Below are 13,203 nucleotides of genomic sequence, written 5' to 3' on the forward strand. Positions count from 1 at the left end.
AAAAAAAGAGATTTTTTAAAAAAAAAAAAAAAAAAAAAAAAAGATACCCAAATGTCCAAACACATGTGAAAGACTCTCAATTAGTAGTCATGGGAAAGCAAATTAAAATACACATGTACTTTTAAGGTGAAAATGAGTAAGACAACACCAAGTTTAGCTGAGGATTTAGAGCTATGGAAACTGGTACATTGCTAGTGGGCGTGTAAATGAGGACTAATACTTCAGAGAGCAGCTTGGCGTTGTTTACTAAAGTGGAAGATAATGCAGTCTACTACTCAGTAATTCCACTCCGAGGCATGTGTCCAGAAGAAATGTGTGCCCACGTACCGAAAGACATAAGAATGTTCAGAGCAGCACTGCTCATACTTGCTCCATCTGGAAACAAACCAAGTGGCCAGCCACAGTAGAATGGACAAATAAATTGTGGTATATCATGTGGAGCACCATAAAAGCAATAAAAATGAATAAAAATGACAGCTAGCTGCAGGGAAACAGATAAATCTCACACGTATAATGTGGAACGAAAGAAACTAGATAATATATATATATATATATATATATATATATATATATAAAGGTAAACGAAAGAAACAAACTTGATAAGCACATTCAAAACCATTGTGGTAACAGAGTAATAGGACAATTTTCTTCAGGATCTATGTAAGTCTTCAACACTGAAATCAATTCTAGTAGTGCCCTTACTTGGCAAGAGATGTTCCTCCTTTAGTTGGCAATCAGATTAGTCCTGTGGACATATGGAAGGTAAAGAGGAGAAACTATTCCAGAGAGAAGATACAGAAATAAGCTTCAACTTCCTTATTTGTAAAATGGAATAACTCCTACTTGGCAATATTGTTTTGAAGCACAAGCCCAAACATGCACATAAGTACCTAAACCATTGGCCAAAACATTAGTGTTGTTATATAGAGTTTTGAAACATTGAAAAAACAGCAAAGAAAGCATATTTCTTGAGGAGGAAACTTCTAGGGGAGAGTAGAGGAAGAAGATTGTTAGCTTAACCCATCCCCCCTCCCACTCTGGTGGCCTCTTAATGTCCTTTCTATTCCTCTATTCCCATGGTGGCTATAATTTAGAGAGTACTTCACATTCTCGATCTCAGTTGCTCTTCTCAGCCCTTCAGGTTATAACCTTCATAGCTGAGGGAATTGAGACTCAGACAGAAGTGAAGGCTGACTGATGGTTGGTACAACCCAGGTATCTTGGTACCAATAAACAACCTCAAGAATATATATATATATTATATATTTACAATTTCTGGCAGGGTGTTTAGATATTGCCTAGCTCATTTTCTTGATTTTACAGTGTAAGAAACTGCTATGAAGTGGTTTAGGACTGGCCTAGGGTCATAAAGCCATTTAGGATTAGAGTATCTATTCCTGAATTCAAAGGTCAGGGTCTAGGGCTGCATGTTCTATAATCTCATTTGCTGATGCACATAGACCAGCCCCTGCCTGGATCTGCCTGTCTCTCTGACCTTGTCTACTGCTCACTCTTTCTTGCCTCCTTCACTCTAGCCACACTCCTTCCTACCTCAGGGCCTTTATAAGTACCATTCTGCCTGCTTGTCATGCATTTTCCTATGGACTTTGCCTTACTGGATCCTCCTCAACCTTCACCTAGAGAGGCCTTCACTGACTACAGACTTTAGAGCAGAACACATGGTTCGCTATCACAACACCCATTTTACTCTGCCGTAATCTAATTGCTCTTACGATGTTATTTATTTTCTGTTTCTCTGCTCTTGAATACCAGCTCAATGAGAGAAATAATGCCTATCAGGCTCATCTCCATGCCTACAACTACAGCAGATGAAGATTAGGTGTTCATCTATGTAAAAGAAATAAACATGTTCCAGTTGCAATTTATCAAAAGCAATGCCCAAGGTGGTTAACACCCAGGTTAGAGGATGCCAATGCATGGAAGGAGAGACAGAAGAGGATGGCCCACCCTTTGAGGGATGGTGAGCCAATGAAGAAGACTCCAGTGGACCATTCCAGAGCCCTTATTTTGCCCCATGTACTGTATGAAGCCCTTTACACATATTAACTCAATTGGTCCTTATACCGACCTGTGAGGTGTGGACAATTATTTTTCTATTTACAGATGAGGAAACTGAAGCACAGGGAGGCCAAGTCACTTCTTCAAGGTTGTGCAGCTTGTACATAGTAGTCCTGGAAATTTAAACCCAGACAGGAGTTGTACTGCTCACAGTCTGTGTGGTATGCTCCCTCTCAAGCTAGTTTTCTAGGTAGGAAAAAGGTTGACTAAGCATTAGGCCACTGTGATTTTCCTGAGTCCTCTTGTGGACAAGGCATCTTATCTGGCGGAGTTTGCAATCAAACCACACAGCTGTCTCTGCTACCGACTCACAGCATTTCACTCCCTTGTTTACATTGTTCTCTCCCGGCCAGGCTACACTGGTCTCAGAACTCACCTACTGGGCTCCTTTCAATTGGCTAATCAACTGGCACTGGCAGCTTCACCTGAGATGCACAGCACTTTTAGTTGACGTTGTGTCCATTCTCCCCCCCAGGTACCATATCAGTGAACAGCAGGCGCACACCCTTCACAGCCAGTGGGGAGAGCGAAATCCTGGACTTGGAGGGTGACATGTACTTGGGCGGGCTGCCGGAGAACCGCGCTGGCCTCATCCTCCCCACCGAGCTCTGGACCGCCATGCTCAACTACGGCTACGTGGGCTGCATCCGTGACCTGTTCATTGACGGGCGTAGCAAGAACATCCGACAGCTGGCGGAGATGCAGAACGCTGCCGGCGTCAAGTCCTCCTGTTCGCGGATGAGCGCCAAGCAGTGTGACAGCTACCCCTGCAAGAACAATGCCGTGTGCAAGGACGGCTGGAACCGCTTCATCTGTGACTGCACCGGCACCGGATACTGGGGAAGAACCTGTGAGAGGGGTGAGTGGGCCTGCGTGGGTGACCTGCTAGGGTCTGGGTGGAGGTGAAGTATTGCAGTGGCATCCTGGAACAGCCCTGGCTTTTGTGTTTGCCTGTACTTTCTTCTAAAAAAAAGTTTCTGATTTTCAGGTCACTCCCCTTCTGGTTCTGAATACTTGGATTTGTTTGGTTAGGTTTGGGTGTTAGTAAAAAAGACTTTAGGATAAATATAATCATCATGAAGCTTTTTTGATTACGTGTCTCCTATTTAAAGAGAGTGAGTAATTTTCATGTGGAATTACTGGAGGGCCATTTCATACATTCAACTCATGCTTCTTTATTGTTACTTTTATATAAGCTAGTTCCTAGTTTGGCTCTCAAAATTAAGGGAATATTTTATTTTTATTACCTTTTTAGACAGATTTTTGCTATAGGGCACATGTGCTTGCCAGTGAGACAGAGGGAGAGACAGAAAGCAAGACACCTCCTCCCCGGGGGGGGGATGGCCATACCACAATCTCTTCTCCATTTTCCTCTCAGGATTTGGGGCATGCACACACACGCAGCCCATGTGAGTTTTAAGCTGCTAAATCCAGGACTTAAGCTACAGCTGACTACATGGGAGTCCAGCAATGTAACCATTACACCATCTGCTGGTCTCAGAAATATGAGAATACGTCAAAATATTAATGTAAAAAGTGGAATTAAAGTACATGTTTATTTTGGAGCAAAATACTTGACGTCCATGCATTTTTTTTCATAATACACATTTCTGGAGAATTTTTTGAAGATTTCCCTCATACAATGTTGAATAAGACAGATTCATTTCTATGCTTACGGGCCTTGCTGCCTAGTGGAATATCAAGCCATTAAATAACTTATTACAAACATGGTGAGTTTTATGAGAGGCAGTGTGATATATATTGGCTAGAAATATGAACTCTGGGGCAAGACAAGGCTAGAAATCTGATCCGCATGGAGTGATGTGAATATCAAGACAATCAGTATCTTTGAGACTTGATTTCTTCATATGTAAAATGAAAATAATCAGGCACCTACCTTGCAAGATATTGATTATAATTGAGTTAATGGGTTACTGAAATGTGGTAAGCATTTAACAAACATTATTGACAGTTATAGTTATAATTATTGTCATTATCATTAAAGGGAAGATACAGAGAAATTTGAAAGGCACTTGCAAAGAAACCTAACATACTGTAGGGATTCAGGGAACAGAAGAAGAAATACTTAATTTAAGACTTGAAATTTGAGTGGGAGTTTGCTTGCTTGGTGTAGTATTGGGTAGGCCAAGTACCAGAATACAATTCCCCCAATAAAGCACTGCACAGGAGTTTGCTATAGAGTCAGGTGGATGTTGAACCAAAGCATCTGCAGCTTTGCCCCCATGCTCACTCTGCATATCTGCTACACCTGGAAAAGAAGTGGAAGGCGTGTTGCCTAGACAGGAAGGATAGCATGGGCCAAGGAACAGATGTGCAAGACCATGGCAGAGTAGAGGATCTGAACAAAGTCCAGAATGAACTGGATCCTTTGTTATTTTTTTGAATAAAGTCCAGAATGAAATGAGGAGGAGAAAGGTTATGAGAGCTAGTTGGTCAGGTCAGGCTAAAGCTCCAGAACATGTCAGTTTACTGGAAGGAGCCTCTTTCCACTCACTTTTTTTTTTTTTTTTTTTTAAAAGGCCATAGGTTTTTTTTTTTTAAAGATTTAGGCCATAGGGCATGTGTGGTCACAGGAGAGAGAGAGAGGGAGGGAGGGCAAGTGAGAAATCACCCTGGAGGGGTGATGGCCACACCGAAGTCCCTTCTCTTCCATTCTCCTCTCAGGATTTTGGGCATGTATGCACACATAACTGGCAAGTTTTTCAAGTCACTGGGTTAGGACTGTGTGGTTCAATCAGCAATATAGGATCCAGCTGCCTTAAACCACCACACCTGTTGGCCCTCTATTCACTATTTTAGCTCATGCCATTTATGCTTAATTTGCTGCTTGTACAAAGAGCAGAGATTAAACACGTGCAAAGAGATAACATCAAGGAGACCAGCAGATGGCCTAGTGGTTACATCATTGGACTCCCACATGATTGACCATGGTTCAAGTCCTGGACCTATTGGCTTTAAACTCATGCTGGGTGCGTGTGTGTGTATGCGTGCGTGTGCATGTTCAAGATCCTAGGAGGAAAATGGAGGAGAAGGGATTGCAATGTGGTCATCCCCTATGGTGGGTGATTTCTCACTTTCCTTCTCACTATCTGTCTTGCTCTCTAGCTGGGACATGTGCCCTATGGCAAAAATCTCTTAAAAAAGAAAAAAGGAGATTTCAGTTTATAAGACTGCAGCTTGCTCAATTTTTTACATGCCAAACACACAGACTCAAACTGTCTGTCTATGGGTTGTCAGCCACTACTTTACAGAACAAAGTAATTTACACAGTCATCAAGTTTTTGCCAAGAGAATAGATTTAGAGTTCTGCATCTATAGTAGACATGGTGCCTACCCTCAGGAAGCTTATTATTTACTTATCTAAGGTGTTGACATCTACACAAGGGAGGTGCATGGGCTCTAATGATGAAACAGGAGGAGAACAATGTGGAGGTTCAGAGAAGGGAAGAACATTTTAAGGAAAGATCTGCAAGGTCTCTTCCATAAACATCAACAGTGGTCAGAAATTGTCCAGGTATCAGAAGTCTAGTGATGAGGAGGAATCCTGAACCAGATCTGGAATAGGGGTTCAATGACCAATGAGGAGGTGCTTTCAAAAAGGATCCTTCATGGTTTAAATGAAGTCAATTGCACTACTAAAGTATATTTCTAGAGAACTGAAAATTTTCCTACAGTGAGACCATAAACAGGACACAGGACATTGAAGCAAAGGAGAAAAAGAGAGCTTTCTTGAAGCTTAGGAAATTTAAATTCTGATTCACTGAATTTTCAAAGTAGCTACCATCAAAGCATGAGCTAAGCTGAGGAGGCAGCCATCTGGAACAGAAATAGGCCATGTGGGGCTGGTCAGTCTGTCAAATACCTGAACTGTCTCCAAAAATCTTTGTAGGGCAGCCTATCCCAGTGTTGCTTTGGGAAGATAGAAAGGTCAATTGACCCCTGAGATGCATAAGACAATTTTGAGTAAGCCAGGGTGTTGCGGATCTTCTGTTGTCTATGAAAGCAGTGTAAGAACCAAAGGTCACTCCAGATATCTCACTTCCTCCTCTTAGGTCTCTTAGAACTCTAGGGCCTTGTGATTGTGGAAGTAGGCAGCAGTGACTGTAGCTAGCTGTGCAAGGTGTCTCTGAGCTCACCTATCCCAAGGGCAAATCAATGGGATTTGGTCCAAAATTTGCCAAGTACAATGAATGTCATTGCACTTTTTACATCATCACTTCTGACTAGTCATTAAAAGGCAGCTGATTGGGGATATATGAGGGACAATTATTCTTGGTACTGTGCAGCCAAGAGTCATCTATTCTGGCCAAATGAGAAGGAGCTTAGCATATTTAAGACATTTGATCTATATATTGCTCAAATCCCAGACGGTTCAACTGATTGTTTTGTTCCCCCACTAATTGTTTTTTGCCCCTGCATTGTTCCTGACACACTGTTCAGAATGAATCAGTGGAGTGTAAAGATGATAGGACTTGACTCTGCTAGCAAAGAAAATAGAACTTCCCCTTGACATTGTTTTCCTTTATTGAAACTGATTCCTCAGTAGAGATTCTTCTGAATATCTTTTCATTTTTTTTGTAGCCATGATAGCATTTATTAAGGCCTAGTATGTTACAGGCACTATGTTTGATGCTGGAAATGCAAAAACAAAAAACAACCTGACACAACCTCTATTTTTGATCAAGGAGCATGTGGTCCTCCCAGTGAAGCAAAGGGAAATATGGGAAATGTTTATGGTAGATGTTATGCCAGATGTCTATAGGGGAACAATAGGGTAAACAGGTTATAGTGGATATGTCTGTGTGGGAGAGCAATGGTCAAGAGAAAGGAATTCAAGAGTTCTTAGATTTTCTTGTCTTCTATTCTTGACTAACAATGGTCCCTTTCTACCTCTGATACTCAGTATTCATTATAGGCACTTCAGAAGAGTGGTGAAGGAAGTGTTTGGCATTCCCTTTATATAGGACCATGATTCCTTTAGATTAAAGAATATGGCTCAACCCATCATAACAACATCAACTTGGTCATTCATTGCTATTATCTCTATTTTTTTTTCTGGAAGAATTAACCTTAAGTTAAGGAGTTGGTCATCTTAACATTTGAAAATTGGCTCGATGTAATATATAGATTTTTTTTCAGCATAATCTGATGCTCTAAGAAAATATAGATGTCTGTATCCCAATTTTGGTTATTTTTGTTTTTCTATTTTAAGTGATGTGGGACATGTCCTTATGACCTAAATAGCAAAGTTCTGTTTTAGCTACTTAATTCTAATCACTTTGGTTGAAATGCATTAATCTATTGGGAGATTACCTGCCATCCGTAAAGTATGTCGAGCAAAGGAAATAATCTAGCTTGTCTTCAATCTGTTCTGGAGTTCTTCCTATGAGCACTTGACCTGGAATGACACTGGCAAGAAGATGCCACACTATTTAGTTCAATTGGTGAGAGTCAAGTCTTAGTAAGGCCAAGCTAAAGACTTGATTTATTTATGAACCATTGAGTTAACATTGGAGGACACTTCAGATTCTGTCCTCTTCTCTGGATGGCTTTTTCCGAAAGTAAGCTATTTATTTATCAAGAAAACAGGGCTTTGCATAAGTTCATCCCTATGTCAAGAAAAATAGTGCTTAGAAGCATGGCACCTCATGGCTGATGGCATGGATTTTGGAATCAGAATGACCTTGATTCCTGCATCAGTTCTATTACTTACTAGTGGGATGATGTACAGCAGGTGCTTAATTCTTCTAATGTCTCAGTTTTCTTATCTGTAAGACAGGAGACTGATCAGGCTTCAGTTCTTTTGGCTGCAAGGTACAGAACTGACTCTGGTTGATAGAGTTAAGGAAGTAGATTCACTAGATGATTATCTGGGAAGGTATTGATCAAATGAAAATCTTCGTAGTTGTGTCTTAGAAAAGGAAGTAGAGCAGCTCTGGTTCAGTTCCTCTGATATCCAGGTTCTTAATTTTTCCATTCATAATTTATTTTTCAAAAGGAGAACTTAATTGGTATAGTTGTGTCCATCTGTCTCTTTCTCCAATAGTCAACTCTGTCCAGGTAGGCAAAGGTAGTAAAGTAGACACGAGAGGTCACTCATGTGTACCTGTTGGAGTGATTCCTTGCAAGGAAAAATTTGTGAGCTGGAACCATCCTACCCACTTTCTAAGATTAAGAGGTTGAATAAGAAAATAGATTTTAATCGTTAGACATTATGGCTGGCATATTGTACATAGAGTGATAGTGTCTCTAATTTAGAGTACTTTTTAAAGAGAGTGGGCCCACCATTTAATGAGGAAAATCTCAGTCACACCCTGTAGTCTCTGTCACACCCTATGCCCTTGACATGGTATCCTACCTAGAGGCTTTAGCTTTCTCCCCATTCAGGGGTGTCTTACTTGTTCTGGGCAAGCATTTGCGGTAGGCCAGATACTCTGTAAGAGATCAAAGGGAGGTCAGCTTTTCAAGTTCTTCTTTGGAAAGAGTTGAGAGATCTGAATCTCCTAGGAAATACCTGTGCAGTGGAACAGTTTGGATATTTTTCAGCATGAATGGTGCCTTAGATTCTTTTTTTAACCTGAATTCTCTTATGTTCAAATGCTTTCCTGCCTTGAAGTCTAGGCAATCAGCTGAATCGGCACTGGAAGCCACAGCAAAGATTGTAGACTACTGTGATTCCTTTAAGGTGTAAAGCTTTTACAGCTAAAAAAAATACTGTAAAATAATTACATATATATAATAAATAAAATTTGAAAAGTACAGAAAGGTATCAGGAATATGAAAAAAAAATCTAATGGTCAAACACAACCATTATTGGGAACCAGCAGTTAGCATAATGGCTATGTCGCTGGACTCCCACAGTCGACCGTGGTTCGCATCCCGGACCCGGTGGCTTAAAACTCATGCCAGGTGCATGTGCGTACGTACCCAAGATCCCGAGAGGAGAATGGAGGAGAAGGGATTGTGGCGTGACCATCTCCTCTGGGGGGTGATTTCTCACTTTCTGTCTCTATGTCTCTCTTTGTCTGTCTGGCGAGCACATGCGCTCTATAGCAAAAACCTCTCCAAATAAATAAATAAATAAATAAAACCACACACAACCACTATTTACTTTGGTGTAGTTTTGTCTAGTCTTTCCCCAGTTATACATGAGAATTTTACTTTCTTGTAAAGAGTTGTAATCGTGCTACAGATGAAAATTCTGTCCTATGTTACCACCTAATACTATATTACAATCTACAGTATCTTTTCTTGTTTTATATTCTTTGTGTGAGTGCTCACACATATAAATATAAAATCTTACTTAACTATTACCTTAGTAACCTTTCATGGTTAAGGTCAAGGAACTGTGACCCATAAGGCCACATTCTGTTATAAACATATGAATGAAACTACTTCACAGTTTTTCTTTCTGCTTTTATTTTTGGCTACTGCCACAGTCTGGTAAAATAAAATATTTTGGGACAAGCAGATGACAAATGGTTACATTACTGGACTCCCATGTAGTCAACTGCGGTTCAAGTCGTGGACCCAGCAATATAAGCCTCACACCTGGTACATGTGAGTGTGTGCCCAAAATCCTGAGAGGAGAATGGAAGAGAAGAGACTGTGGCATGGGGGGTGATTTCTTGCTTTCTATCTCTCTATCTCTCCAGCAAGCACACATACCCTTTAGCATAAATCTCTCTCTTAAAAAAAAGTATTTTCTGGGGACCAGCAGTTAGTGTAATGGCTATGTTGCTGGACGCCCATGTAGTTGACTGCGGTTCGCATCCTGGACCTGGTGGCTTAAACTCACGCCAGGTGCATGTGCGTGCGTGCCCAAGATCCCGAGAGGAGAATGGAGGAGAAGGGACTGCGGCATGGCCATCCCCTCTGGGGGGGGGGTGATTTCTCGCTTTCTGTCTCTGTCTGTCTGGCGAGGGCATGTGCCCTATAGCAAAAACCTTTCCAAAAAAAAAAAAAAAGGATTTTCTGGGATTATAGAAATTGGACGCTTTTGAGAATATTAACTAGTAGAAAGAAAAATGTGGAGGGATCAAGTCTGGTCTTCTTGCTGGCCCCCGGGGTTCCGTATATACCATCTGGAAACCAAGAATACAGATATTTCTAGTTGTGTCAAATGACTATCATTCCAATAGGAAATGAGTGCCAGCACCAGTGGCTCTCCCTGACACCTGGGGGGCTTTCCTTTTAGCTCCCTCCTGGCAGTAGCAGATTCCACCCAGGAAGAGTGAAGCACCACTCCTAGAGGAGGCTAGATTGTCATTGGAAACCACATATATGGTACATGGACATCATGATATCAGGAAATAGCAGGGTTTATAGATACCATTGATGTGTTACCTGTACCTCATCCTCATTTGGGCAGGTGAGGAATTGGAATCACTTTCACTTGCAATAGCTGGAGAACGATCGACTCCTTATCCATGACATTAGCAGCCTTTTCTTCCTTCTTCATTTCCAGAGGGTGTGTGTGCTCACCAGAGAGTGAGAAGAGACTGGTAAAGAAAGTATTCCTCACTGGCACATGATCGGATTATATTCCCTTCATTTTTCTGTCCTGTAAGAATTTGGAGCACACATGCATAGCACCCAGTGTGTTTTTTCAAGCCACCAGGGTTAGAATTCAAACTGCAGTGTTCAATATGGGATCAGCTCCCTTAACCACTAGATGATGGGGCCAGTCCTGAATTGTCTTTTTCATATGTATGTATGTGTGTTTACATACATACATATATATATATATATATATATATTTATAACATTTATATTCTATAAATGATGCATATTATATAGTTTATATTATATACATTACATATAATTTATATATATGTATATGTATATACTTGTGTGTATATGTGTGTGTGTGTATAAATTTAGATTCTAAGATCATTGAGGGAAAACCGGTATATTAACGACTTTGTTCTCCCAGTTTATAGCACTGAGATGTACGTGTCTTATGTTGTTAATAACTGTTGGACGGCTCCAGGGCTCTGTTCTTGATCACTTCTTAGTCTGCTAACTCCCCTTGGTGCCCTATATGTTGCTGTGGTTTCAAAGGTCATCTATATGTCAGTGACTTCTATGTTGGTATCTCTAGCATGGAACTTTCCCTGAAATTCAAGACTCCTATATCCCTCATGGCTCATTTGACATCTGTACTTGGGTATCTGATAGGCATCTTCTTTTTTTAGAGAGAGAAAAGAAAGTTTTTTTTTAATTTATTACTATTATTTTCTGATAGGCATCTTAGTAATATCATTGAAAAACAGGAATCTTTGTTCCTCTTCCCTGTACCAGACTACTTTCAGTGTTCCCACCCCAGTAAGTGGCATAACCATGGTCCTTGTGTATTTTCTTTGATTTTTCTCTAATGACATTCAGTCAATCTCAGCATGTCCTGTCAAGTCCTCATCTAAACTCACCTTGCATCTGTCTACTGTCTCCCTCTGCACTACTGTTATCATAGGTTCAAAAACCCTCACTGTCTTCTTTGGATGACTAGATAGATGTAGCATATGACTATTTAAAATCCAAATTCATTCTGTGCTTTTCTTCAAACATTAAAGTTAAATTATTAAAATCTCAACATCTCTTTTTCAGCATATCCCTGCTTTTAGTAGCTATAGTCTCAATGGTTTTTTAAAGAAAAATCAGTAGGAAATGATGGTATGAAGCTTCTCGGGGATGAATTTCAACATTAACATAAATATCCCAGCGACAGTTATTTAGTTCTTTCTATTGGTTTTGGTGACCTAAGTCATAAGGACACAAATTCTTAGATATTTTTTTTCTGTCCTCCTTGAGCTCAAATTGGAAAAGTAATTTGCAAACTATAATACAACCTACCTAGCACAATGATAGAGGGAAAAAAGATCACATGAAAGAGGTAACAACTAGAAAGCAAGATAGAGACCAGCAGATGGTGGTGCACTGGTGATGTCACTGGACTCCCATGTAGTCAACTACAGTTCGAGTCCTGGACCCAGTGACTTAAACTCATGTTGGGCACATGTGTGTGTATGCCAAACATCCTGAGAGAAGAATGAAGAAAGGATTGTGGTGTGGCCATCCTCCCTGAGAGCTAATTTCTCACTTTCTGTCTCTATGTCTCTCTCTGTGGTGAACACATGGATCCTATAAGCAAAAATCTCTCTCTTAAAAAAAAAAAAAAACAAAAAAAAACGGCAAGACATGGTTAAAATGATATGCCAATTTAAAACTGCTTCTGAAACCACTGCAGTCAGCTCAGGCTGACTCACTAATGTGGGAACATCAGAAGTCCTGGCTTCCAAGGTCAAATATAATAATGGTAGTTGAGTTCACTGGTCCTAATGCCATTGAGGAAGGTCTCTGCCTTATTGCTTGCCTGCATACCCCAAGGATATCCAGGTCCTCTATTTAGATGTGTGACCTTGAAATAGTTATTTGGATCTCTGGCCTCTCTGTTCCAAAAAATTAAAATGAAGTAATTGGGTTTCATACTCTCTCAGGGCACTTTCAACTCTAAAACTCAGTGATTTTCAAATGTCATCAGCTTGGCAATATCTTCCCTATCCCAAGTAGAGGGAGAAAGGTGAGTGAAGGGCAGGACAGGAATGTATCTTTGTTCCTTGCAATCTGCGGAACTGTCTGAGTTAGGATGCCGGGTTAGTTATATCACACTGCACTGCAGTTTCACCTCTGTGATTCATTCATCTAAGAAAACGCATACTTTGATGTACTGAGTATACTTCAGGTGCTTGATAAATAACTTTTAATTGATGAATTAATGAATAGAACTTTGGATTTCTTAATAGCATTAAAACATTGTCCTCTTTTTGGTTCATTGTTTACTCCCTTTTGATGGATAATGATACATATTGAGAAAAGAGCTTCTTGAGAAATACTCATTGACATCAATCAAAGTGTCCTTATTTTTCTTAACTATTGATGTTAAAGTCATACAGATGTATCTCTTGTGACAAACGTAGCAATCCTCAGATTCAGCATCTTTTGTTTTCTCTTCCAGCTCTTGGGGGTCTCAAAAGGACAGGCTGAGGACTTTGGAGATCTTATAAAAATCTACACCTACATCTACATTCTTGCTGAGAACGTGAG

The 13,203-nt window shown here is 40.4% G+C and overlaps 1 protein-coding gene across 10 annotated transcripts in view; it reads left to right on the top strand.

Annotated features, from left to right (window-relative positions):
• The window catches only part of NRXN3 (neurexin 3), a 1,829,483-nt gene that overhangs the window by 599,849 nt on the left and 1,216,431 nt on the right, over positions 1 to 13,203 (top strand). For all 10 annotated transcript variants that reach the window (XM_027775177.1, XM_006157103.3, XM_006157094.3 and 7 more), the window contains exon 8: positions 2,555 to 2,938. In XM_027775177.1, coding sequence (XP_027630978.1) covers positions 2,555 to 2,938 — 384 coding nt within the window. The remainder of the gene's footprint in view (positions 1 to 2,554; positions 2,939 to 13,203) is intronic.

The sequence above is a fragment of the Tupaia chinensis genome, unplaced genomic scaffold (genome assembly GCF_000334495.1).
Source record: "Tupaia chinensis unplaced genomic scaffold, TupChi_1.0 Scaffold000528_1, whole genome shotgun sequence".
NCBI classification, from domain to species: Eukaryota; Metazoa; Chordata; class Mammalia; order Scandentia; family Tupaiidae; genus Tupaia; species Tupaia belangeri.